Here is a 23,613-nt window from a genome sequence, read left to right on the forward strand (position 1 = left end):
CTATGTTTCTTTACTACAAAATATACAACCAACTCTCAACACTTAGTTTCTTTAATCTACATTCAAGATTGTGGCCAGGAAGCTGTTCACAAAAAGGGGCGAAAACATAACCTTCTTAAAACTTTGTTAGCGGAGGTAATAAGGATAGAAAGAAACTGAAAATAGAAATAGAAAGCTGAATGAATATTCTATACAACCACATACACAAAATGCTTACCTGAAGCCTTTACAGGAGTAGGGTTTATCATATCTGGATCCAACTCGCCGCTGGTGAGTTTCCGCCAGTAATCCACGAATTCTCGACAGAGCTTTCCTTTTCCGTGGCGGTTTCCGTGCAGCAATTTGATGAGTGCTGGGACGGCTGGTAAAATAAAAATAACGATAAAGAAAATTATGATAAATACTGCTGTGACGGCTGATAAAATAAAAAGAAGATAAAGAAAATTATGAAAAATACGGCTGGGACGGCTGATAAAATAAAAAGAAGATAAAGAAAATTACGATAAATACTGCTGGGACGGTTGATAAAATAAAAAGAAGATAAAGAAAATTATGATAAATACTGCTGCGACGGCTGATAAAATAAAAAGGTGATAAAGAAAATTATGATAAATACTGCTGGGACGGCTGATAAAATAAAAAGAAGATAAAGAAAATTATGATAAATACTGCTGCGACGGCTGATAAAATAAAAATAAAGATAAAGATAATTATGATAAATACTGGTGGGACGGCTGATAAAATATAAAGATAAAGAAAATTATGATAAATATTGCTGTGACGGCTGATAAAAAATGAAAAAAAGAAAATTACGATAAATACTGCTGATAAAAAAATGAAAGAAAGAAAATTTCAGGGCAAATGGTCACACTGTACCACGTTTTGATTATAGCTATACGCCTTGTCAGATACAGTGAGTGAACTGAAGCAATACTCTATAGTGCAATCAAGCAATAGGCAATGAAAATTACAGGTAAAGCTTGCAAAATATTTCTATGTTGTCCTGAAAATATATGTTTTGAAAATACATTCCACCTAAGAGCTTCAATTCAGTACTATGCTCGTCTACCCTGTTACCAAGTATGGCACAGGATAATAGAAAGGTGACCAGAGCATATACAAAAATGATTTTAGATTTCTATGGAAAAGTATGTTAGGATTATATAGCATTTAATATAAAAAAAAATTGCGATGGACTGAATTATCTACGTGAATTTTTTATCACAGAACTAGAATGTACTTGAGTTTCACTTCCATATTTGTCTGACTATTGCATGAAAGAATAATATGTTATTTTCATTAGTAAAATAAATTTTTGAATATACTTACCCGATAATCATGTAGCTGTCAACTCTGTTGCCCGACAGAATTCTATGGAGGGATACGCCAGCTATCACAATACTAGAAGGGGGTGTTCTTACCAGCGCCACCTGTGGCCAGGTACTCAAGTACTTCTTGTTGACACCTCCTCAATTATTCCTCGGTCCCACTGGTTCTCTATGGGGAGGAAGGGAGGGTCAATTAAATCATGATTATCGGGTAAGTATATTCAAAAATTTATTTTACTAATGAAAATAACATTTTTCAATATTAAACTTACCCGATAATCATGTAGCTGATTCACACCCAGGGGGGTGGGTGAAAACCAGTGTACAAGATTAAAGGATAGCTAAGTATCCCATATTTCATATAACAGTTATCTCAAATAACAATGAAATAATAAGTACCTGGTAAGGAAGTCGAATTGAACCGTTACTCTGTCTCTTTTTTAAGTTCGACTTCCTTACTGAGCGCAGCGTTCCTCTTGGAGGCTGAATCAACCCAAAGGTGCTAAAGTATACAGGGCTGCAACCCATACTAAAGGACCTCATCACAACCTTTAACCTCGGCGCTTCTCAAGAAAGAATTGACCACCCGCCAAATCAACAAGGATGTGGAAGGCTTCTTAGCCGACCGAACAACCCATAAAAAGTATTCAAGAGAAAGGTTAAAAAGTTATGGAATTATGGGAATGTAGTGGCTGAGCCCTCGCCTACTACTGCATTCGTTGCTACGAATGGACCCAGGGTGTAGCAGTACTCGTAAAGAGACTGGACATCTTTGAGATAGAATGATGCGAACACTGACTTGCTTCTCCAATAGGTTGCATCCATAACACTCTGCAGAGAACGGTTCTGTTTGAAGGCCACTGAAGTAGCCACAGCTCTCACTTCATGTGTCCTTACCTTCAGCAAAGCAAGGTCTTCTTCCTTCAGATGAGAATTTGCTTCTCTAATCAGAAGCCTGATGTAGTAAGAAACTGAGTTCTTAGACATTGGTAGAGAAGGCTTCTTGATAGCACACCATAAGGCTTCTGATTGTCCTCGTAATGGTTTTGACCTTCTTAAATAGTACTTAAGAGCTCTAACAGGGCAAAGTACTCTCTCTAGTTCGTTCCCCACCATGTTGGACAGGTTTGGGATCTCGAACGACTTAGGGCAAGGACGGGAAGGAAGCTCGTTTTAGCCAAAAAAAAACGAGCCGCAAGGAACATGTAGCCGTTTCAGATGTGAAACCTATGTTCCTGCTGAAGGCGTGGATCTCACTTACTCTTTTACCTGTTGCTAAGCACACGAGGAAAAGAGTTTCTAATGTGAGGTCCTTAAAAGAGGCTGATTGGAACGGTTCAAATCCTGATGACATTAGGAACCTTAGGACCACGTCTAGATTCCAGCCTGGAGTGGACAACCGACGTTCCTTTGAGGTCTCAAAAGACCTAAGGAGGTCCTGTAGATCTTTGTTGGAGGAAAGATCCAAGCCTCTGTGGCGGAAAACCGCTGCCAACATACTTCTGTAACCCTTGATCGTAGGAGCTGATAGGGATTTTACGTTCCTTAGATGTAACAGGAAGTCAGCAATCTGGGTTACAGTGGTACTGGTTGAGGAAAACTGCATTGGCCTTGCACCAGCTTCGGAAGACTTCCCATTAAGACTGATAGACTCTGAGAGTGGATGTCGTCCTTGCTCTGGCAATCGTTCTGGCTGCCTCCTTCGAAAAGCCTCTAGTTCTTGAGAGACTTTCGATAGTCTGAAGGCAGTCAGACGAAGAGCGTGGAGGTTTGGGTGTACCTTCTTTACGTGAGGTTGACGCAGAAGGTCCACTCTAGGAGGAAGAGTCCTGGGAAACGTCGACCAGCCATTGCAGTACCTCGGTGAACCCTTCTCTCGCGGGTCAGAGGGGAGCAACCAACGTCAACCGTGTCCCTTTGTGAGAGGCGAACTTCTGAAGTACCCTGTTGACAAACTTGAACGGCGGGAATGCATACAGGTTGAGATGGGACCAATCCAGCAGAAAGGCATCCACGCGAACTGCTGTTGGGTCTGGAATCGGAGAACAATACAAGAGGAGCTTCTTGGTCATCGAGGTAGCGAATAGAACTATGGTTGGCAGACCCCACAGGGCCCAAAGTCTGCTGCAAACATTCTTGTGAAGGGTCCACTCTGTGGGGAAGACCTGACCCTTACGGCTGAGGCGATCTGCCATGACATTCATATCGCCCTGAATGAGCCTCGTTACCAGCGTGAGCTTTCGATCTTTGACCAAATGAGGAGGTCCCTTGCGATCTTGAACAACTTCCTCGAATGAGTCCCTCTCTGCTTGGAGATGTAAGCCAAGGCTGTGGTGTAGTCGGAGTTCACCTCCACCACCTTGTAAGCTGGAGGGACTTGAAGTTTATCAAGGCCAGATGAACTGCCAACAACTCCTTGCAATAGATGTGAAGTGTCCTTTGCTCCTGATTCCATGTTCCCGAGCATTCCTGTCCGTCCAGTGTCGCACCCCAGCCCGTGTCCGATGCGTCCGAGAAGAGACGGTGGTCGGGGGTCTGAACAGCCAAAGGTAGACCTTCCTTGAGAAGAATGCTGTTCTTCCACCACGTTAGAGTAGACCTCATCTCTTCGGAAACAGGAACTGAGCCCGTCTCTAGCGTCATGTCCTTTATCCAGTGAGCAGCTAGATGATACTGAAGGGGGCGGAGGTGGAGTCTCCCTAACTCGATGAACAGGGCCAGCGATGAAAGTGTCCCTGTTAGACTCATCCCCTGCCTGACTAAGCATCGGTTCCTTCTCAGCATGCTCTGGATGCATTCTAGGGCTTGGAAGATCCTTGGGGCCGACGGACAAGTCCAAAAAGCTCGACTCTGAAGATCCATACCCAAGGAAACAATGGTCTGGGATGGAACGAGCTGAGACTCCTCAAAATTGACCAGGAGGCCCAGTTCCTTGGTCAGATCCATAGTCCATTTGAAAATCTCCAGACAGCGACGACTTGTGGGAGCTCTTAAAAGCCAGTCGTCTGACGGAGCCGGACACAAGATCATGATACTGCTGCACAGTCTGTAAACTGACAATCATGGGCAAGCGAGGAAGTACAGTGACAACCCGAATCTGTCTAGACTATCTGGGTCGTACAGACAACTCCTTAACGGGTTGCTGAGGTTGCCGCACTGCGTCACAACAAGTCCCTTCTGTTGGTTGTTGAACGTCTTCCCCGTGACACATTGACTCCGTAAACAAAAATCCTCTAACAAGGACTAAGCTTGGACTGCATGTCATGCAACACAGCTCAAGGTCTATGGGAGCAGGTGTGGTAACAGACGGGATTAGCGGCTGAAGTGAAACCATTACCTTCCCTGTAAGCATGTTATGCTTAAATAAAAGTCCATAAGAGGTTATGCAGCTAAAGGCTCCCTCCAAATGACAAAGTCCTCAAGGGAATATCAGAAGGAGGGAGAAAAGAACTTTCTCATCTACAGGGACCTTATCCTAGAAAAGCTAAGTTCTCTGAGTGAGGGTTCACTGGTGCAAAAGCAGCAGACTAGAAGGCAATGTTATGAAACTGCTTGACAGTCTAGTGAGTTGGCAACAACCCAAGATATGTTGAGAAGCATTCGGTAAGGTATGCAGAGCATGATGAATGCAGAGTATGCTGTATGCAGAGCATGCTGTATGTAGAGCATGTTGTATGCATAGCATGCTGAAAGCAGAGCATGCTGTATGCAGAGCATGTTGTATGCAGAGCATGCTGAATGCAGAGCATGCTGAATGCTGAGCATGTAGTAAGCAGAGCCTGCTGTAAGCAGAGCCTGCTGTAAGGAAAGCAGAGCGTGTGCATGGCGTTTAACATTTCTCAGAAATTCCATGACCAGTGCTAGAGTGCTTTATGCATGCTTGCATGGGATTTAAAAATCAACATAATGTTTACCTTACATTCATAACTCATGATTCATATTGTTGCCATGGTTAGAAAATGGAGGTAAGGTATGCTGAACAGCAGAGTCAGAACGAGCTGGAACAACAACAGTGGAAGGTGCAGAATCAGGGTGCACGGGTTGAGCTCGGTGCAGCAGCTGAGGAGACTGACTCCCAGGTGGAAGAGGTTGTACCTCCACCGAGAGTTGCACCACCGGTGGAGCAGCCAGGGGAGGAGGAGGAAGAGTGGGGTAATCCTCCTGATCCCAAACCGAAGGTTGCCTTAAAGAAGGCTGAGGCTGAACAACACTGGGAACAGCGAACACAGAAAGAGGTTCAACATCGTACGCCTGGCAGATGGTGCTGCGACTGGGTGCAGCGAGTGCAGGCGGGTTGAGCACAGGCTGAAAGGGTGCAGGGGAGGTGCAACACTCTCAGCCCGACACTCACACAACAGGTCCGAAAGCTGTGCTTGCATGGACTGTAGTAGAGTCTACAACATCGTACGCCTGGCAGATGGTGCTGCGACTGGGTGCAGCGAGTGCAGGCGGGTTGAGCACAGGCTGAACGGGTGCAGGGGAGGTGCAACACTCTCAGCCCGACACTCACACAACAGGTCCGAAAGCTGTGCTTGCATGGACTGTAGTAGAGTCTACAACATCGTACGCCTGGCAGATGGTGCTGCGACTGGGTGCAGCGAGTGCAGGCGGGTGCAGCACAGGCTGAACGGGTGCAGCCGGTTGGTGCACCACCGGTGCAGGCGGGTGCAGCACAGGCTGAACGGGTGCAGGCGGTTGGTGCACCACCGGTGCAGGAGGAGGAGGAGGTGCAACACTCTCAGCACGACACTCACGCATCAGGTCCGAAAGCTGTGCTTGCATGGACTGTAGTAGAGTCCACAACATCGTACGCCTGGCAGGTGGTACTGCGATCAGGCGGAGCGAGCATAGGGGGGGGGAGTGTAGGCGCACTCTCAGCCCGACAAACTGATGACTGAGGAGAGACAGAGCTAACCCAATGACTGCATCCGGGTTGTTGAACTTTACTTCGTACGTCTGGCATAGGTCTGGACTTTACGTTTAAGAGGTCTTGAGACCTGAGACCAGCGTAACTCTGCCTTTATTTTCTCCTCTAAATCTCTTCTGCAGACGAGCAAAATAAGGGCTCAATCGTCTGCGGGTGGGAGTGACGGTCTCGGTAAGACACGCCCACAACCACCGAGGATACTTCTGTGCGCCGATCAAGGCCTGCCGAACCCTTATGCCCTTCGACATTGCTTCTCCCCTGGGCTTGGGAGCTTGCAAGAGGTCCCGGACTGGAAGGACGACTGGCGCGCACAAAAGTACCCTCACGCATAACACTGACATACTTTGCACTAATCACTTATCACTTTGATTTCTGTTTGCACTTATTTCACTGAACTCGAAACTTTAAGTGGTTTGTACCTGAAACACGCAATTCTATCCTTCTCAAAAGTTAGTAATTGCGAAAACAGAATTACAATGTAACAGAAAAATCTAATGAAAGATAATTCAGTGGCTGGAAAGAGACTAAACACTAGATCACTCTAGAAACGTTTAGTTTCTTCCCCTAAAGAGACTAGGGATAAGAGCAAAACGATAACGACGTTACTCGTACGCCTGGCAGGCTTGAGGGAAACGTTTATCCTCTTTCTCCCTCCGTCTCTATCTCTCTCTCTCTCTCTCTCTCTCTCTCTCTCTCTCTCTCTCTCTTGACTTAGAACCTGAGAGAAGAGCCCAATCATATATATCGTTAAAACATATTATTGTTAAAGGAAAAAACTGAAATATTTCCCAAAAAGAAAAGTTCCTTATTAGGATCAAAACCATTAAGTTACGAAAGAATGAACAAAACGCTAGAAACGGTTACTCTTTACTGCAATGTGAAACCGTGAACATTCTTTCTCTATCGTAACGATAGAGTGCAAGTTGAAACGTTCTGAACGTCAACAACTGCCGAGACAAACAAAACGTTAGTTCAACTTTGAAAAAATACGAGACTATCAAAGAAATTCTTTCAAAGACCTTAAAATAGCATAATATGTTAACAGGTAAAACCGAAATGACGGGCTCACGATAATTAACTTCGGTACCAAGAAAAGACCGCCTACTATTAGGAAGGTCGAATATAAACAAATATAAAAATTAATTTTAATAAGTTTATAATAAAAGGAAGTTAATCGAAGAGGCCTATAAGAGGCGGAGAGATATAAAATAAATCTATAACTTTTGTTTAGCAAAATTAAGAAAGAGAGTCTATACTCTCTTAGACACCAACACTTCCGTCTAAGGGAAGGGTCGGCCATTGAAAGGTGAACGAGAGTTCATACTCTCTTCGTCACCATAATTAATCAAATTAATTCCAAAAGCTAACTAAGCTAATATAGAAGTTTCCAGTAAAGCGACAGCCGAAATCAAAGAGAAATACTTCACCAAAGTCGTGAAAATACTCCAAGAACATAAGCGTATCCCAGAACGTCTTGCCGGAAGCACGACAGAGGAATAATTGAGGAGGTGTCAACAAGAAGTACTTGAGTACCTGGCCACAGGTGGCGCTGGTAAGAACACCCCCTTCTAGTATTGTGATAGCTGGCGTATCCCTCCATAGAATTCTGTCGGGCAACAGAGTTGACAGCTACATGATTATCGGGTAAGTTTAATATTGAAAAAATAATAATAAAAAGAGAGTTAAAAACTTAAAAGAAATCTTGCTAAGAGCACGTCATCATTTACTTTTCAAATCAAGATTTCCAGGTACACAGTTAAGATACACAACTCGCTTGTTTCACACCGTTATCCCTACGTTAACCCTTTTACCCCCAATGGACGTACCGGTACGTCCTTGCAAAAAAAACTGCTATTTACATTTTTTTTTGCATATTTTTGATAACTTTATGAGAAACTTCAGGCATTTTCCAAAAGAATGAGACCAACCTGACCTCTCTATGATGAAAATTAAGGCTGTTAAAGTAATTTAAAAAATATATATTGCAGAATGTGCTTGAAAAAAAAAAAAAAAAAAAAAAAAAAAAAAAAAAAAAAAAAAAAAAAAAAAAAAAGTCTGGGGGTTAAGGGTTGGAAAGTTCCAAATAGCCTGGGGGTAAAATGGTTAAGAGGTTGGTTACCAGATGAACCCTCTCCAATGCCTTCAATCAAAGGCATCCTCTTCCACTAAACCCCTTCTCTCCATATCATCCTTCACCTTATCTCTCCCTCCCTCTTGATCTTCTCCCTCTAACAGATTCCTCCCAAAATACACAAAAACTTTCTCATTTCAGTTTGTAAAGCAGAGTAGAAATGAGTTAAAAGCTACACTGGATATAAGTGTTGAGGTGGTTTGGCAATGTTGAGAGAATGGAAAATGGTTGTCTGCTAAAGATCAAGAATGCAAGAATTGATGGGAGAAGTACAAGAGGAAGATTAGTTTTATCACATACATACATATACCAATTTGGGGGGTAGCCGACATCAAACAAATGAAACCGAAAAGGGGACCTCTCCTCTCTACGTTCCTCCCAGCCTGACAAGGGACTCAACCGTGTTCGGCTGGTACTGCTAGGGGTGCCACAGCCCACCCTTCCCCGTTATCCACCACAGATGAAGCTTCATAACGCTGAAGTCCCTACTGCTCCTACCTCCGGGGTCTTCCAAGGCATTGGAGGAAGCAGCAGAGCCTACCGGAACTGCGTCACAATCGCTCGCCATTCATTCCTATTTCCAGCACGCTCTCTTGCCTCTCTCACATCTATCCTCCTATCACCCAGAGCTTCCTTCACTCCATCCATACATCCAAACCTTGGCCTTCCTCTTGTACTTCTCCCATCAACTCTTGCATTTATCACCTTTTTTAGTAGTTTCATATTCGAGATAAAATAATCTTACCTTCTTCAGGGAAGGTCTTCTCGTATTTCTTGAAATTACCGGGCTTGCCTTCCGCCAAGCTCTCGTCCTCTCCGTCCGTGTCCTTGTACTCTTTTGGCTGCGCAGCCGCTAGTCTGGACCCAATCGGAAGTTGGGAGCACAACGTTATGGCCTTGTGGGGTCCCAAGATCTTCATCAGTTGGTCATATGCTGAAATTACTTACGGAAATTAGAAACATGTATAAAATAAAGACTACTAATGTTTAGTGTGACTATTTTGTTTATAACTTGTTAATAAGATATTCTAAAGACAAAATATTTATGAAATACATACATACATATACCAAAGGCACTTCCCCCAATTTTGGGGGGTAGCCGACAACAAGAAACAAAACAAAAAAGGGGACCTCTACTCTATACGTTCCTCCAGCCTAACCAGGGACTCAGCCGAGTTCAGCTGGTACTGCTAGGGTGCCACAGCCCACCCTCCCATTTCCACCACAGATGAAGCTTCATACTGCTGAGTCCCCTACTGCTGCTACCTCCGCGGTCATCTCAGGCACCGGAGGAAGCAGCAGGGCCTACCGGAACTGCGTCACAATCGCTCGGAATTCATTCCTATTTCTAGCACGCTCTCTTGTCTCTCTCACATCTATCCTCCTATCACCCAGAGCTTTCTTCACACCATCCATCCACCCAAACCTTGACCTTCCTCTTGTACTTCTCCCATCAACTCTTGCATTCATCACCTTCTTTAGCAGACAGCCATTTTCCATTCTCTCAACATGGCCAAACCACCTCAACACATTCATATCCACTCTAGCCGCTAACTCATTTCTTACACCCGTTCTCACCCTCACCACTTCGTTCCTAACCCTATCTACTCGAGATACACCAGCCATACTCCTCAGACACTTCATCTCAAACACATTCAATTTCTGTCTCTCCATCACTTTCATTCCCCACAACTCCGATCCATACATCACAGTAGGTACAATCACTTTCTCATATAGAACTCTATTTACATTCATGACCAACCCTCTATTTTTTACTACTCCCTTAACTGCCCCCAACACTTTGCAACCTTCATTCACTCTCTGACGTACATCTGCTTCCACTCCACCATTTGCTGCAACAACAGACCCCAAGTACTTAAACTGATCCACCTCCTCAAGTAACTCTCCATTCAACATGACATTCAACCTTGCACCACCTTCCCTTCTCGTACATCTCATAACCTTACTCTTACCCACATTAACTCTCAACTTCCTTCTCTCACACACCCTTCCAAATTCTGTCACTAGTCGGTCAAGCTTCTCTTCTGTGTCTGCTACCAGTACAGTATCATCCGCAAACAACAACTGATTTACCCCCCATTCATGATCATTCTCGCCTACCAGTTTTAATCCTCGTCCAAGCACTCGAGCATTCACCTCTCTCACCACTCCATCAACATACAAGTTAAACAACCATGGCGACATCACAAATCCCAGTCTCAGCCCCACTCTCACCGGAAACCAATCGCTCACTTCATTTCCTATTCTAACACATGCTTTACTACCTTTGTAGAAACTTTTCACTGCTTGCAACAACCTTCCACCAACTCCATATAACCTCATCACATTCCACATTGCTTCCCTATCAACTCTATCATATGCTTTCTCCAGATCCATAAACGCAACATGCACCTCCTTACCTTTTGCTAAATATTTCTCGCATATGTGCCTAACTGTAAAAATCTGATTCATACAACCCCTACCTCTTCTAAAACCACCCTGTACTTCCAAGATTGCATTCTCTGTTTTATCCTAATAATAATGAGGCAAAACATAACTTGAATCTAATATTTTTCTTTTTTTTTCTAAGAGTAGCTGTAGACATAATGTTTAGTTTTATATTATATATAAGGATCATATTTTTTTTTGTCATGGAAATATTTCAAAGACATCCATAAATGTTATCCCTTTAGGCCGAAATAACTATATCCGAACAGCATCTGGTCTTGATTGCTATGTTGTTAACACAGCAATGCTTATATCTAATACAGGAAAAAGTAACACCCTGATATTCTCTGGTCATCAAAAGTGCAAGCGGATAGATTTACAATTCACACAGATGAGAAAAACTATGGCATTGAGATCTGCAGACACAACAACACAATGCGAAACGTCTTTGAACAAGTAAGAGAGTCCTTTACCTGGATTATTATTCTCGTCAGCCATCCACAGGCATCCAAACAACCGGGGTTTCAACACTTTCGTCTTCTGTTTCATTTCTTCTTCAAACTCTGCTTGCTTTAGTTTGAGTTGTTCTGTGTTCTTGGTCCGTTCGGTGTCCTGGAGAAATGACATTAATTGAAGCATTTTTTGTAATATCAAGAGGATTGGAGTACTCTCCATTAGCAAAATGGATGACAATAATCCACTCCCTATTCAATTAGCAAAAGCAATTACAAGTTTAGTTTATAAATCTTATCTAAATTATCATACAATTTAAATACTGTAGTCTACAATAACATGAATTGACAATGACACACAACAACAAAGTGTGCAAATAAGTCCAATCCTTCATATATGACTTAAACACGAAAACCCAAACAACGAGGGATTCATCCGAATGAAAAATACCTTCGACTTGGCGGGTGCTTCGGAATCGGCAGCTCCTCCTCCTTCTTCTTCCTCCTCCTCGTCAGACTTGCCTTCGTCGTCCGAGAGATACCCGTGGGGCACAAAGAAGTCGTTGTCGACCTCGTACTGATCTCCCTCTTCCTTCTCCTCTTTCTCCTCGCCCTCGGAGTCACTCAGGCTCTCGCCCGTCTCCTCCTCCTCCCAGTCGTCGTCGCTGTCGTATTCGTAATCGAAGATTTCCTGAGAAAAAATAAAAAATTAATTACATTTAATTTTCCAACGAGGGGGCTGGGAACCCCCTCTCCTGTATCTACAGCCTGTGAGACAGAAACAAAGAGATGGAGCTGGGGGGAGAGTGACTGCTCCCCGCACTCTAGTTTTGGGGATATGAAGCTTCATCTGTGGTGGAAATGTGGGAGGGTGGGCTGTGGCACCCTAGCAGTACCAGCTGAACTCGGTTGAGTCCCTGTTTAGGCAGGAGGAACGTAGAGAGTAGAGGTCCCCTTTTTTGTTTTGTTTCTTTTGTTGATGTCGGCTACCCCCCAAAATTGGGGGAAGTGCCTTGGTATATGTATGTATGTATGTAATTTTCCAACTCAGGCATTATCCAAGAGAAAGAAATGTAAAAGAAACAACAAGATGGAATAATCAAAGCAACAATAATGGGCACTGAAAAATAGAGAAAGGTGTGATGAATACCAGCATTCGTGACTTGACTTTGGAAAGATTGTTGTAATATATCGCCATGAAGGATGTTGCAACGAGATGTTCAGCGGGTGGAAAATGACAGAGATCTCAGAAATAGGAAGGTTTGGACAAGTGATGAAAAGGGATTGAGAACAGCTAATAATGAAATCAGATGGCGACTAGAGGCTGGAAACTGACAGATATCTCATAAATAGGAAGGTATGGACAAGTGATGAAAAGGGATTGAGAACAGCTAATAATGAAATCAGATGGCGAAAGACCCTTAAGAAGTCTTGGGTAATCTAGATGCAAGGCCATAGATGAAGACTTTGACCAAATGGAAATTTATGTATGAATTTTAAGGGAGAGAAGAGAGGAAAAAAGTCACTAAAAAGTTAAAGAACAAAGTAATTTGTTCTCTAACATGTGGTCCACGCATTAGCAGAATAAATCTTCACTGTTCTCAATGTTACTTAAAATCTATCAAAATAAACTTTGATACATAAAATACATCAGGAAACTCATTTGTAGATCCCACTCCCACGCAAATCCGATGAGCATAAAATACAAATACATTATGTATGCTTTTGGGCAGTTAAAACAAAAAATAAAACTCACATCTTGGGCGAACGGTCGTCTCGCCGAGACGACAGAGCTCTTCTTCGACCACGTCCCCCAATACGCAGGTCTCTGGTTTTCACAGAAGTACAGAAGCTTTGCTTTGAATTTCTTGCCCTGGATCGAACTTGCTGCTGGATCTTGAACCATGGCGGAGCAGTTTCCTATGTCCTCATCGTCGCTACCATCTGAAAAACATGAAAAATAAGAGGGGCGCTCGGTAGAAGGAATGCCTATGCCATGTCAAGCAGTCTTATTTAGCTCTTAACCCTTTTAACCCCAGGCTCTTTGGAAATTTCCAACCCTTAACCCCCAAGGGGTTATTTTTTCCCCAGCACATTTTGCAGTATATCTTTTTTAAATTGCTCTAACAGCCTTAATTTTTGTCAGAGAGAGGTCAGGTTGGTCTCATTCTCCTGGAAAATGCCTGAATTTTCTCAAAAAATTATAAAAAATATGAAAAAAAAAAAAAAAATTTATAGCATTTATTTGCAAGGACGTACCGGTACGTCCATGGGGGTAAAGGGATGAGTTTTGTGAAACGTACCAGTACGTCCTTTGGGGGTAAAAGGGTTAACTCTACTGCATACTTGTACTTAGTTGTATCTTCTTCAAAGTATAATGGATTTGTTCTTAGGTCATACCCCATATGTCCACCAAGTTTCACTGAAATTGGTTCAATTATTTTGTCATAATGTTCACAAACAAACTAACAAAACATTTGCTATACACTTAACATAGAAATTATTTTCAAAGTACTGCTGTGTACTTGTTCTTTAATTGGTGTGGATTTTCATACACTCAAATATGAACCAAGTTTGAAGTCTCTGTGACAACGGTGTCCAAACTTACGGCTGATTATGTGAATTGGACATTTTGCTTGACCGTAACCTTCCAAAATTTAATCATTCCCCGCTCTTTACATAACAGTTAATCCCTGCAAGTTTCATTACTATTAAAATAGTGGCCAGGAAGCTGTTCATAAACAAGGGGTAAAACATAACCTCCTTCCAACTTCATTGGTGGAGGTAATGGCTAATTACATAAAACACACACTACTAAGAAAATATATCCAGTCAGTGGTACGTTTAAGATACCTAATAAAAAAAAATGAAAATACATCTCACGAAACCTACCAACAACCATGACATCATCATCGTCGTCGTTATCGTCGCCGTCTTCCTTCGACGGTTCTTTCCTGCCCAGCCAGGTCTTCTCCGACTTCTGTTTGACGTAGGACCCCGACTTCAAGATGCTCAGGTAGGTTTTTGCTTTGTTTTTGCCACTGGTAGCTATACATTTATCCAACTCTGCAATCTGGTCCTCCGTTAGTGTGTTCCTAACCACCGGGGCTAAGTGCATGTCCTCCTTAACCTGAGAAGGAGAAATGAAGTCCCGTTCAGAACACGTAGTCACTAGTGTGTGACTCGTAGATATGCACAAGCATATACAAAGAATCAACCCTTCGCATCCTCTCCCCCTTTCTTGACAACAAACCCTCTCTCCATGGTATGACTACTCCCTCTTCCCTCTACCCTAGTAATTATACATCAGGCAATGCTGCTGTGCCTGACAGGAAACAAATATATATAGTCAGACACTCAGACACTTGCTCTTTATTATAAAGAGAGAGAGAGAGAGAGAGAGAGAGAGAGAGAGAGAGAGAGAGAGAGAGAGAGAGAGAGAGAGAGAGAGAGAGAATTAAAATAGTTTGAAATAGATGTCCTCTTTGTAAACTGTAAAAACTAGATAAGAGGAATAAATGTAAAATTACGCTGGCCGACGTCCCGATACAGTACCCGAAAATCCTTGAAAGGTCCTTCGGTGTCTTTGTCCACGCTCTCGGCCTCTCTCTTCTTCGCCACGAAGAAACTGGCAAACTTGTTCTTCAACTTGTCGCTCTGTTTACGTTTTTCCTCCTCTATGCGTTGCTGTTCCTCCAGCTTCTTTTGCTTTTCCTCCTCTTTCTTCCTCAGTTCCTCCTCCTTCTTCTGCTTCTTTGCACTGTAATGAGGAACCAAAATACCAAATACTGAATACACAGAACAAGACAGTCAAACATTTCAAATACACAGCATTTGGGAGCGAAATCCTTTGCACCGTTACTTTATAGCAGGAATTGCTTAACCCTTTTACCCCCAAAAGGACGTATTGGTACGTTTCACAAAACCCATCCCTTTACCCCCATGGACGTACAGGTACGTCCTTGCAAAAAAAATGCTATAAAATTTTTTTTTTTTTATTATTTTTGATAATTTTTTTTAGAAAATTCAGGCATTTTCCAAGAGAAAGAGACCAACCTGACCCCTGTATGACAAAAATTAAGGCTGTTAGAGCAATTTTAAGAAAATATACTGCAAAATGTGCTGGGAAAAAAATAACCCCCTGGGGGTTAAGGGTTGGAAATTTCCAAAGAGCCTGGGGGTAAAAGGGTTAATGATCACCTTAATATCGTACTTATTTCACAATAATAAAGTAATTCAAACGTATAAATATTAGCTCAATTGGTCAGTGGGACTTTTTTTTTTAAATAAGGAACTACTGATGTAGGAAAGATGTGATTAAACCCAGTTGGATGAGAGAAAAATGGACAGAAGAAAATGTAACAAAGTCAATGAGACCATGGAATATTGTCTAGTGCATTTGAAAAATAGTATCACATGTAACAACTTTACTATTATATCAAGTAAAAACGAAATTTCTTTTTAATCATTTGTATTTTTCCAAACTACAGTACGCTGTGATGTACTTGGAATATACAGTAATTCAATGCTCTTTTATCTTTTCAATTAAGGTATATTCACATCAATGCAAGCAAGACTGATCTGTAATTTGCTTTCATCTAACTGCGAATATCCGTAAATATGATTTTGTTATTCCAAGTCCTTCCAATGAATGACGACAATTTTTCTTAAATATCTAAATGATAATGGTAAAGTTTTGATGTAACAAATTAGCTAAATAAAATCTCTATTCAGGCTAAATTCTAGACTATGTAATGAAGAGCAACTAAAATGAAAGTATTACTTAATTAACCCTTTTACCCCCAGGCTATTTGGAAATTTCCAACCCTTAACCCCCAGGGGGTTATTTTTTCCCCAGCACATTTTTTTTAAATTGCTCTAACAGCCTTAATTTTTGTCATAGAGAGGTCAGGTTGGTCTCATTCTCTTGGAAAATGCCTGAATTTTCTCAAAAAATTATCAAAAATATGAAAAAAAAAATTTTATAGCAATTTTTTTCAAGGACGTACCGGTATGTCCATGGGGGTAAAGGGATGGCTTTTGTGAAACGTACCAGTACGTCCTTTGGGGTTAAAAGGGTTAAGCATGAATATATACAACAAAGAACTCAAGAAATTAAGGGAAAGCTAAAAATCCTCCCATTTGGCTAATGCCATCCTTACTTACTCGATCTCCTCCTGACGTTTTTTCCTAATTTCTTCCTTCGCCTTTTCCTTCTCCTCTTTCTGCTTTTGTTTCTCCTCCTCTTTCTGTTTCCTCTGTCTCTCTTTCTCGGCCATCTTCTCCTGAAGCTGCTTTTCCCTTTCCTGCTTCTGTTTCTCCTTCTCTTCTATCTTCATCAACTTAGCGGCTTCTCTCTCCTTCTGCTTGGGCGTCAGCTTTTTCGCCCCAGAGAGCAAGTCCACCTTCGAGCTCGGAGTCCCCGCTGCCTTCGCGCCGGACAAGGGCGATTTGCCGACATCGGAACAGCTGCCGGGTGACAGCGACATGTTCAGGCTCCTCTCCGCCTCCGAAGCGCTCGCCTCTAAGGCATCGGTGGACTCGTCGAGATCCCTACTCTTCTCGGATTCAGTCGGTTCGGGTTGATCATCTTCCTTGTTCTTATCGTCGTCTCCTTTACTTACGGCAGCCTTTCCAACCTTTTCATCTTTGTCCCCTTTATCTTCTTTGCTTACGGCAGCCTTTCCAACCGTTTCCTCTTTGTCCCCTTTATCTTTAATGCTTGTTCCATCTTCGTTGTTGGTTTGAGAGGACTCTTTCTTCTTCTTAGAAACTGAAGCGAAAAGGGCTAAAATATTGGGCGTCTTCTCCAAGGGTTTCTTGTTCTTTTTAGAAACTGGAGTATTGTTCTGGCTGGCACTTTCTTCTTCGGAAGCATTCGAACAACTGTTGATAAAAAGATTAAAATGTAAAAAATTTACAAGAAAACTATATAATAAAATAGAGCAATACTTAAAACTTGACACTGAAAAGTGCAAATTATTTCACTTGGCATTATGAAGACAAATATCAACATGAATTTCACTATACAGATTCTCAGTTATAAAAACCTTAAAAAATAGTATCTAATGAACTCAAAAATACCTTCAATACACGAAAATGTAAGTGAAGCACTTACATTGATCCGTTGAGAGACGACCGACTTTTGGATTTATTCTTGGAGCCAGACGGACGGCCACGACGTCTCTTAGCGCTGTCTTTGTCTTGCGGTGTGATGTTCTTTTTGTTTTTTTCAGCAGATGCAGAGTTCGTTGGAGTAAGTTTATTTGTGCTGTTCAATGGCGATTGAAACACTTCTTTTGCGTCGGCCTTTTCTTTATCATCTTTTGTGTTGGTCTCTTCTTTATCCTTTTTGTCAGCCTCATCTTTATCTTCTGTGTCGGCCTCATCTTCATCTTCTTCTGTGTCGGCCTCGTCTCCTTCATCTTCATCATCTTTTCTGTTGGCCTCATCTTCTTCATCTTTTGTGTCAGCCTCTTCTTTATCTTCCTCTGTGTCAGCTTCATCTTTCTCTTCTGTGTCATCCTTATCTTTATCTTCTGTGTCATCCTCATCTTCACCACCCTCTGCATCGGCCTCATCTTCATCTTTTGTGTCGGCCTCATCTTTACCTTCTTTTGTGTCGGCCTCACCTTTATCTTCTGCGTCAGCCCTATCTTTATCTTCTTTTGTGTCAGCCTCATCTTTATCTTCTGCGTCAGCCCTATCTTTACTGCCGGCCTCATCTTTACCATCTTCTACGTCCGTCTCATCTTCACCATCACTTGTCTCAGCCTTGTCTTCGCCATCAACAGCATCTTCCACACACTGACTCTTTTTCTTCATGGGTTTCTCATCTTTGAAAGAGCTGTTACTTTCGTCACACGACTGGTCGAGATCAGACACGGACTGCCTGCTCCTCTTAATATTTGGCGAGCTGCCCGCCTTGGGACTTGTAAAGACTCCACTCTTGGACTTGTTCTTGGATCCTGCGGGTCGACCCCTCTTCTTAGTCGCTTCTTTCGCATTCGCCTTCTCCTTTTCCGAGAGCAATGACTTGTTCTTGTTTTTCTCTGGCTTGTTGTCATCTTCGTTCCTGCCGGAAGTGGTTTCCGAAATGCTTTTTTCAGACTCCGTAACCTTACTTTCCTTTTTAGATTCATCCCGTTTATCGTCCTCATCCTTTCTGTCTGACGATGCATTGGAATCCTCGGCACTTTCACAAATGTTATCTTCCAACTTCTGTGGACTATTCTTACTAGATTGAACCTTAACGCTGTCCTTCATACTCCCCTCCGAGTCTTCTTTGCTTTCAGCCTGCGACACATCTTCCTCAGTATCAATTTCCTCCTTCTCGCCCTGCGAACTTTTATCCGCATCGTACGAGTCTGCGAGCTTCGAGAGGGACTTCCTGCCTCTTTTGCCGATGGGGGAAACACTTCCCTGAGAACTGGTGAAGCTCTCATCTTTGGATTTCTTTTTAGAGCCTGCGGGTCTACCCCTCTTCCGGCCCACGGCGGCTTTCTCTTTAACATCTTCGGAGGGCTCATCTTTCTTACTTGAACCTTGTGAACTCGCATTCTTATCATCAACACCGGAAGGTCTTTTTGTAGGGCTACGGGTCGACGACCTGAAAGGCTTCTTCTCCTTGGTAGATTTTTCTTCTTTATCACTCTCCTCATCATCACTTAGAACAATTTCCTCTTCTCTGCTTTGAACCGAATCTCGGGAATACGCGTCGTCCAACGCAGACGGCTTTTCGGCATCTTCAGGCTTATCCTTCTCACCACGAGAACTTTTACCTACATCAAGAGAGCTGTCAAGATCAGAAACAGACTTCCTACCTTTCTTGACAGCGGGTGAGCTGTCGCTCTGAGAGCTGGTAAAACTCTCGTCCTTAGACTTACTTTTCGCCCCAACAGGTCTGCCTCTCTTTTTACTCACGCCTTCCTTGATCTTCTTCGCTAGGGAAGACTTCCCAGAACTCGAGGAGCCCTTTGGTTCCGCCGCGTCGTTTTCGTCCGCCGCTGGATCCTTGCTTTCGCTGCGAGGGGTCTTTGGGGTGGTGCAGGGAGAATCGGATCCCGAGAGTTTTCTCTTCTTGTCGCTTGATTTGTCATTCTGTTTTGGGCTTTTGTTATTCACGGGAGCGAAGGGTAGACGGCCTGCGAGAAAGAAAAAAAAAAAAAAGTGTTAAATTTCATTATGACTTCTGCAATTTTACTTAATTATAAATTGAATCTCAATACATAATCAGTCAGTGACAAACAATAACAGAAACTAATTATAAAAAGTTGATAAATTGAAAGCTGATAAAGCATAAAAATAGGCCAACATTGATGAAATGGAACTGCCAAGATTTAGCAGCAAGTGATAAACAAAATTCTTATATAAAATATTTCAACACTTACAGAAGGTCAATACTTCCCTGATATGCAAAGGACAGCAACAACCCTTAATTCAGTGTTTCCCAACCTTTTTTAAATGATTACCCCAAAATTTTATTTCCAACTAATCAATGACCCCATTGAACATATACCCGGTAACATCGGATGTTTTTTTGCAGCCACCTGATGAACTGTATGGATCATGTAGCCCGCTATTGGCTGCTTAGAGTTAAGGATCCAAAACAGATGCAAACTTTTCCATTTTAATGGATATCAAAGTGAACCATCATCAGTGCAGGGGGCCAGGGTTGAGCTGCCTGCCACCTGGACCAAATTATTGTACAGCAATGTTGAAATTATTGAGTTTTCCTATAAAATAATTATTGCAGATTTTGGTTATGAATTATGGCAATAATTATGGGAATGTGAATAACTCAATTTCAGAACGTCTTGATTACCCCAAAAATACGGGTCCATTACACCACTGGGGTAATTTACCCCAGGGTTGGGAAACACTGCTTTAATTTGTAATTTCAAAAGCTCTTCCCATCGATACAATGGCTGCCCTTTGTATCGCTCGCAATCCACACTTGGCTGCGACAGGCAACTACCCAGAGAGGGCAATTATTTCCTTTTTCCGTGTTTCCTTTCCCAGACGAGTATGTAAAAATGGTGAGAGCTCGTCGTCCCTGACTGCGCATGGGAAGTAGGTTGGCCAAGGCACCAGCCACCTGTTGAGGTACTACAGCTAGTGTTATTGGGTCCTTTGACTGGCCAGATAGTACTACATTGGATAGTGGTAGTGCCATAGCCTCTGTACCATGGTCTTCCACTGTCTTGGGTTAGAGTTCTCTTGCTTGAGGGTACACTCGGGCACACTATTCTATCTAATTTCTCTTCCTCTTGTTTTGTTAAAGTTTATATAGTTTATATAGGAGATATTTATTTTAATGTTACTCTTCTTCAATTATTTAATTTTTCCCATTTTCCTTTCCTCAATGGGCTATATTCCCTGTTGGAGCCCCTGGGCTTATAGCATCCTGCTTTTCCATCTAGGGTTGTAGCTTGGCAAGTAATAATAATAATAATAATAATAATTATGGCTCATTTTACCTTTGCCTATATAGCTTGGCCTATTCCATACGCATTCTCCTCATTCTTCACACTCCTGACAACACTAAGACAACCAAAAAAATTCTTCTTCACACAAGGGGTTTAACTACTGCACTGTAATTATTCAGTGGCTGCTTTCCTCTTGGTAAGGGTAGAGGAGACTCTATAGCTATGGTAAGCAGCTCTAATAGAAGAAACACTCTAAAATTAAACCGTTGTTCTCTAGTCTTTGGTGGTGCCATAGCATCTGTACCATGGTCTTCTAATGTCTTGGGTTAAGTTCTCTTGCTTGAGGTTACACTCTGGCCCACTATACAATCTGTTCCCTTTTCCTCATGGGGCTATTTTTCCTGCTGGAGCCCTTGGGCTTATAGCATCCTGTATTTCCAACTAGGGTTGTGGTTTAGCTAGTAAATTATAATAATAACGAACTTCAATACGTACAAAAACTATCAATTCTAATTAACAATTGTATTCATATCAATGAATTTTCCCAGAGCTTATCACTTTCTTCCACACTAGTCTGGTAAGAGGGCAATGGTGCTCAAATCAGATACAAAATGGATTACCTAATTCAAATCTTTAAAAGATGGGTCTTACCTGTACTTAAAGAGTACAGTATTCCAGGACCCTCTGGGTTGTGGGAATCTTCATTCGCAGTGCTTCAACCTCTAGCCAATGAGCACCTTTTTCTGAACTTCTCAACCCTAATTTAACCATAAGGAAATTAAACCTAAACAAATATTACCTAAGTCAGTCTCCCATTGCTATCAACCATCCTAGCAGAACATTTTAGCCACCCATCCTATACTTATACAGTATCGCATAGCGAAGACCAAGGAGTTTCTTTTATAAAAGTGGCCCCTCCCCTGACACTGGAGTTTGACCTTTGCTAGTTTTAAGTTCTGGTTGTCTATACTTTAGTGGGCATTGTCGACTCAATAATTGATGACATAGCGTTCTTACAAAGAAGCCTATTAGCTAACCTCCAACCAAACACACAGCCAAACAAAAAGGATACTTACTAAACCCATAATCTGTAATTATCTTGAGATAGGTTTTCAAAATTCTCAGTGGGTTAAGGATAAATTCCATTTGATCTCAGCCCGTAAGAACTATACGTCTAAGGAGGGAAGCTCTACAGGTCTGGGTAGGTCCTTGTAAAAGGTTGGAGAGCTAAGCCTTTCATCTCGATTAACAGCAGGTGTAATATCTCCGGTACATGACAGAGCATCGATAAAGCAGGAACATACGCTCATGTATTGCAAACCAAGAATATTTCCTTGTTAGGAATGGTTTTCAGAAATGCAACGTCTTGAGCAAAACTGGGGAAAGATCGGTTGGAGTCTCTGAGGCCTTCTATCAATCAATCTTGCTGAAATTCTTCACCCTAAAAGTAGCAATGTCTGGAAAATCTGACAAAGACAAGGCAGAAGAGGAAGAAGAAAAACTACAAGAGGAGGAGGAACGCATACACTTCTTTCAATCCTTCTTAAGAATCGAGGTCTTAGAAACCAACAACGACAACATTCCCACGAAATAAAGACGCCATAGAGGCCTCTTCAAAAGCATCAGAACACACCGTTCAGTGCCTCCACATGCGTAGTAACAGCAGAGGCAGCCTCAAGAGTCCTGCCAGCAGAAAACTTTCTCCCGCTGACGCAGCACCACTGATGGCCAAGGAAGGTTAAATCCTTTGGGATCAGGTTCTTGTCGACAGCGAAGAGTCATTGCCACGTAAAAGGAACTAAGCTGGTTAGGATAAATGGGGGGTTTACACACACAGCATTTTTCGAGAGGCTTTATCCGGAAACAATTTTATAACCTCATAGTTTTCCCTTATCCAGTTTTCCTGCAAGTTTGTACACTTATACATTAATAACGGAGAGAGAAAGTAAAATATCTATGCAAAACTTTGAGAGGCAGCAAGAGTACGTGGGTACTACTTGCGGCTGAAGTCCAAAGTGCTTGTATGGATGATTGACAAGATGGCAGGGCTTCCCCGCCACCCACCGGTAGTTATATCTACCTCGTTAAATCGTAACGATTGTAACAGCTTTTTGAAGGCAGAATCTTACCATAGAGCAAAGGTTTACTTTCGTGTAGGAACAAAATTATGAAAACCTAAGCTAACACAAAATAATGCATTTCCATATCTCTTAAAGATAAAAATCTTTTATTTATACAAAATAACAAACCTTGTACAGTATTAATCTGAATGGAATACTTCATAATGCATACAGAATGCACTAAAGATTGTGGTTAATATTTAAATAAACTGAAATAATTACTTACTTTGTTTTAGTTTCTTTAAAGGCGGACTGCCGATGGGACTCTTCTGCACTGCCCCCACTGGAAAGAATTGAAAATCAAATGAGTGAGAGAGAGAGAGAGAGAGAGAGAGAGAGAGAGAGAGAGAGAGAGAGAGAGAGAGAGAGAGAGAGAGAGAGAGAGAGAGAGAGAAAAAAAAAAATTATGGTACTGTATATAAAATTGATGCGTCAAATACCAATTCATCTTATATAATGGAAATTAGTAATAATCTAATGCTAATATAATGAGATACTTGTGCACTAATCAGATTTTTTGACCAGGGTTAGTCAAAGAAGCCTTTGTAGTTAAACGGGACAGACCAGGTCAGTAATGAAAATATGGGTAAATATTTACTATGACATTTCTAATGAAGAAAATAAGTATTCTTGGTGTATTTATAGGTATTTTGCACTGTTCTGATACAAATAATTTGGGGAAACCCCCTTTTTTTTCAAATTTTCAATATTTCAAAATAGCAAAATTTGAATTAAGATACACATTCTAAATGGGAATGAACACAAAAACAAGTCCTAAC

At 42.0% G+C, this 23,613-nt stretch overlaps 1 protein-coding gene across 1 annotated transcript in view; it reads right to left on the reverse strand.

Moving 5' to 3' along the window:
* LOC137625356 (dentin sialophosphoprotein-like) overlaps nucleotides 1-23,613 on the reverse strand; it is a 30,379-nt gene that overhangs the window by 4,503 nt on the left and 2,263 nt on the right. Inside the window, exons 2-11 of the mRNA XM_068356216.1 lie at nucleotides 23,061-23,117; nucleotides 17,405-19,430; nucleotides 16,453-17,172; nucleotides 14,842-15,046; nucleotides 14,179-14,416; nucleotides 13,043-13,230; nucleotides 11,738-11,977; nucleotides 11,308-11,446; nucleotides 9,132-9,320; nucleotides 218-361 (exon numbers count right to left, since the gene is read on the reverse strand). Coding sequence (XP_068212317.1) covers nucleotides 218-361; nucleotides 9,132-9,320; nucleotides 11,308-11,446; nucleotides 11,738-11,977; nucleotides 13,043-13,230; nucleotides 14,179-14,416; nucleotides 14,842-15,046; nucleotides 16,453-17,172; nucleotides 17,405-19,430; nucleotides 23,061-23,117 — 4,146 coding nt within the window. The remainder of the gene's footprint in view (nucleotides 1-217; nucleotides 362-9,131; nucleotides 9,321-11,307; nucleotides 11,447-11,737; nucleotides 11,978-13,042; nucleotides 13,231-14,178; nucleotides 14,417-14,841; nucleotides 15,047-16,452; nucleotides 17,173-17,404; nucleotides 19,431-23,060; nucleotides 23,118-23,613) is intronic.

The sequence above is a fragment of the Palaemon carinicauda genome, chromosome 32, assembly GCF_036898095.1.
Source record: "Palaemon carinicauda isolate YSFRI2023 chromosome 32, ASM3689809v2, whole genome shotgun sequence".
In the NCBI taxonomy this organism is placed as follows: domain Eukaryota; kingdom Metazoa; phylum Arthropoda; class Malacostraca; order Decapoda; family Palaemonidae; genus Palaemon; species Palaemon carinicauda.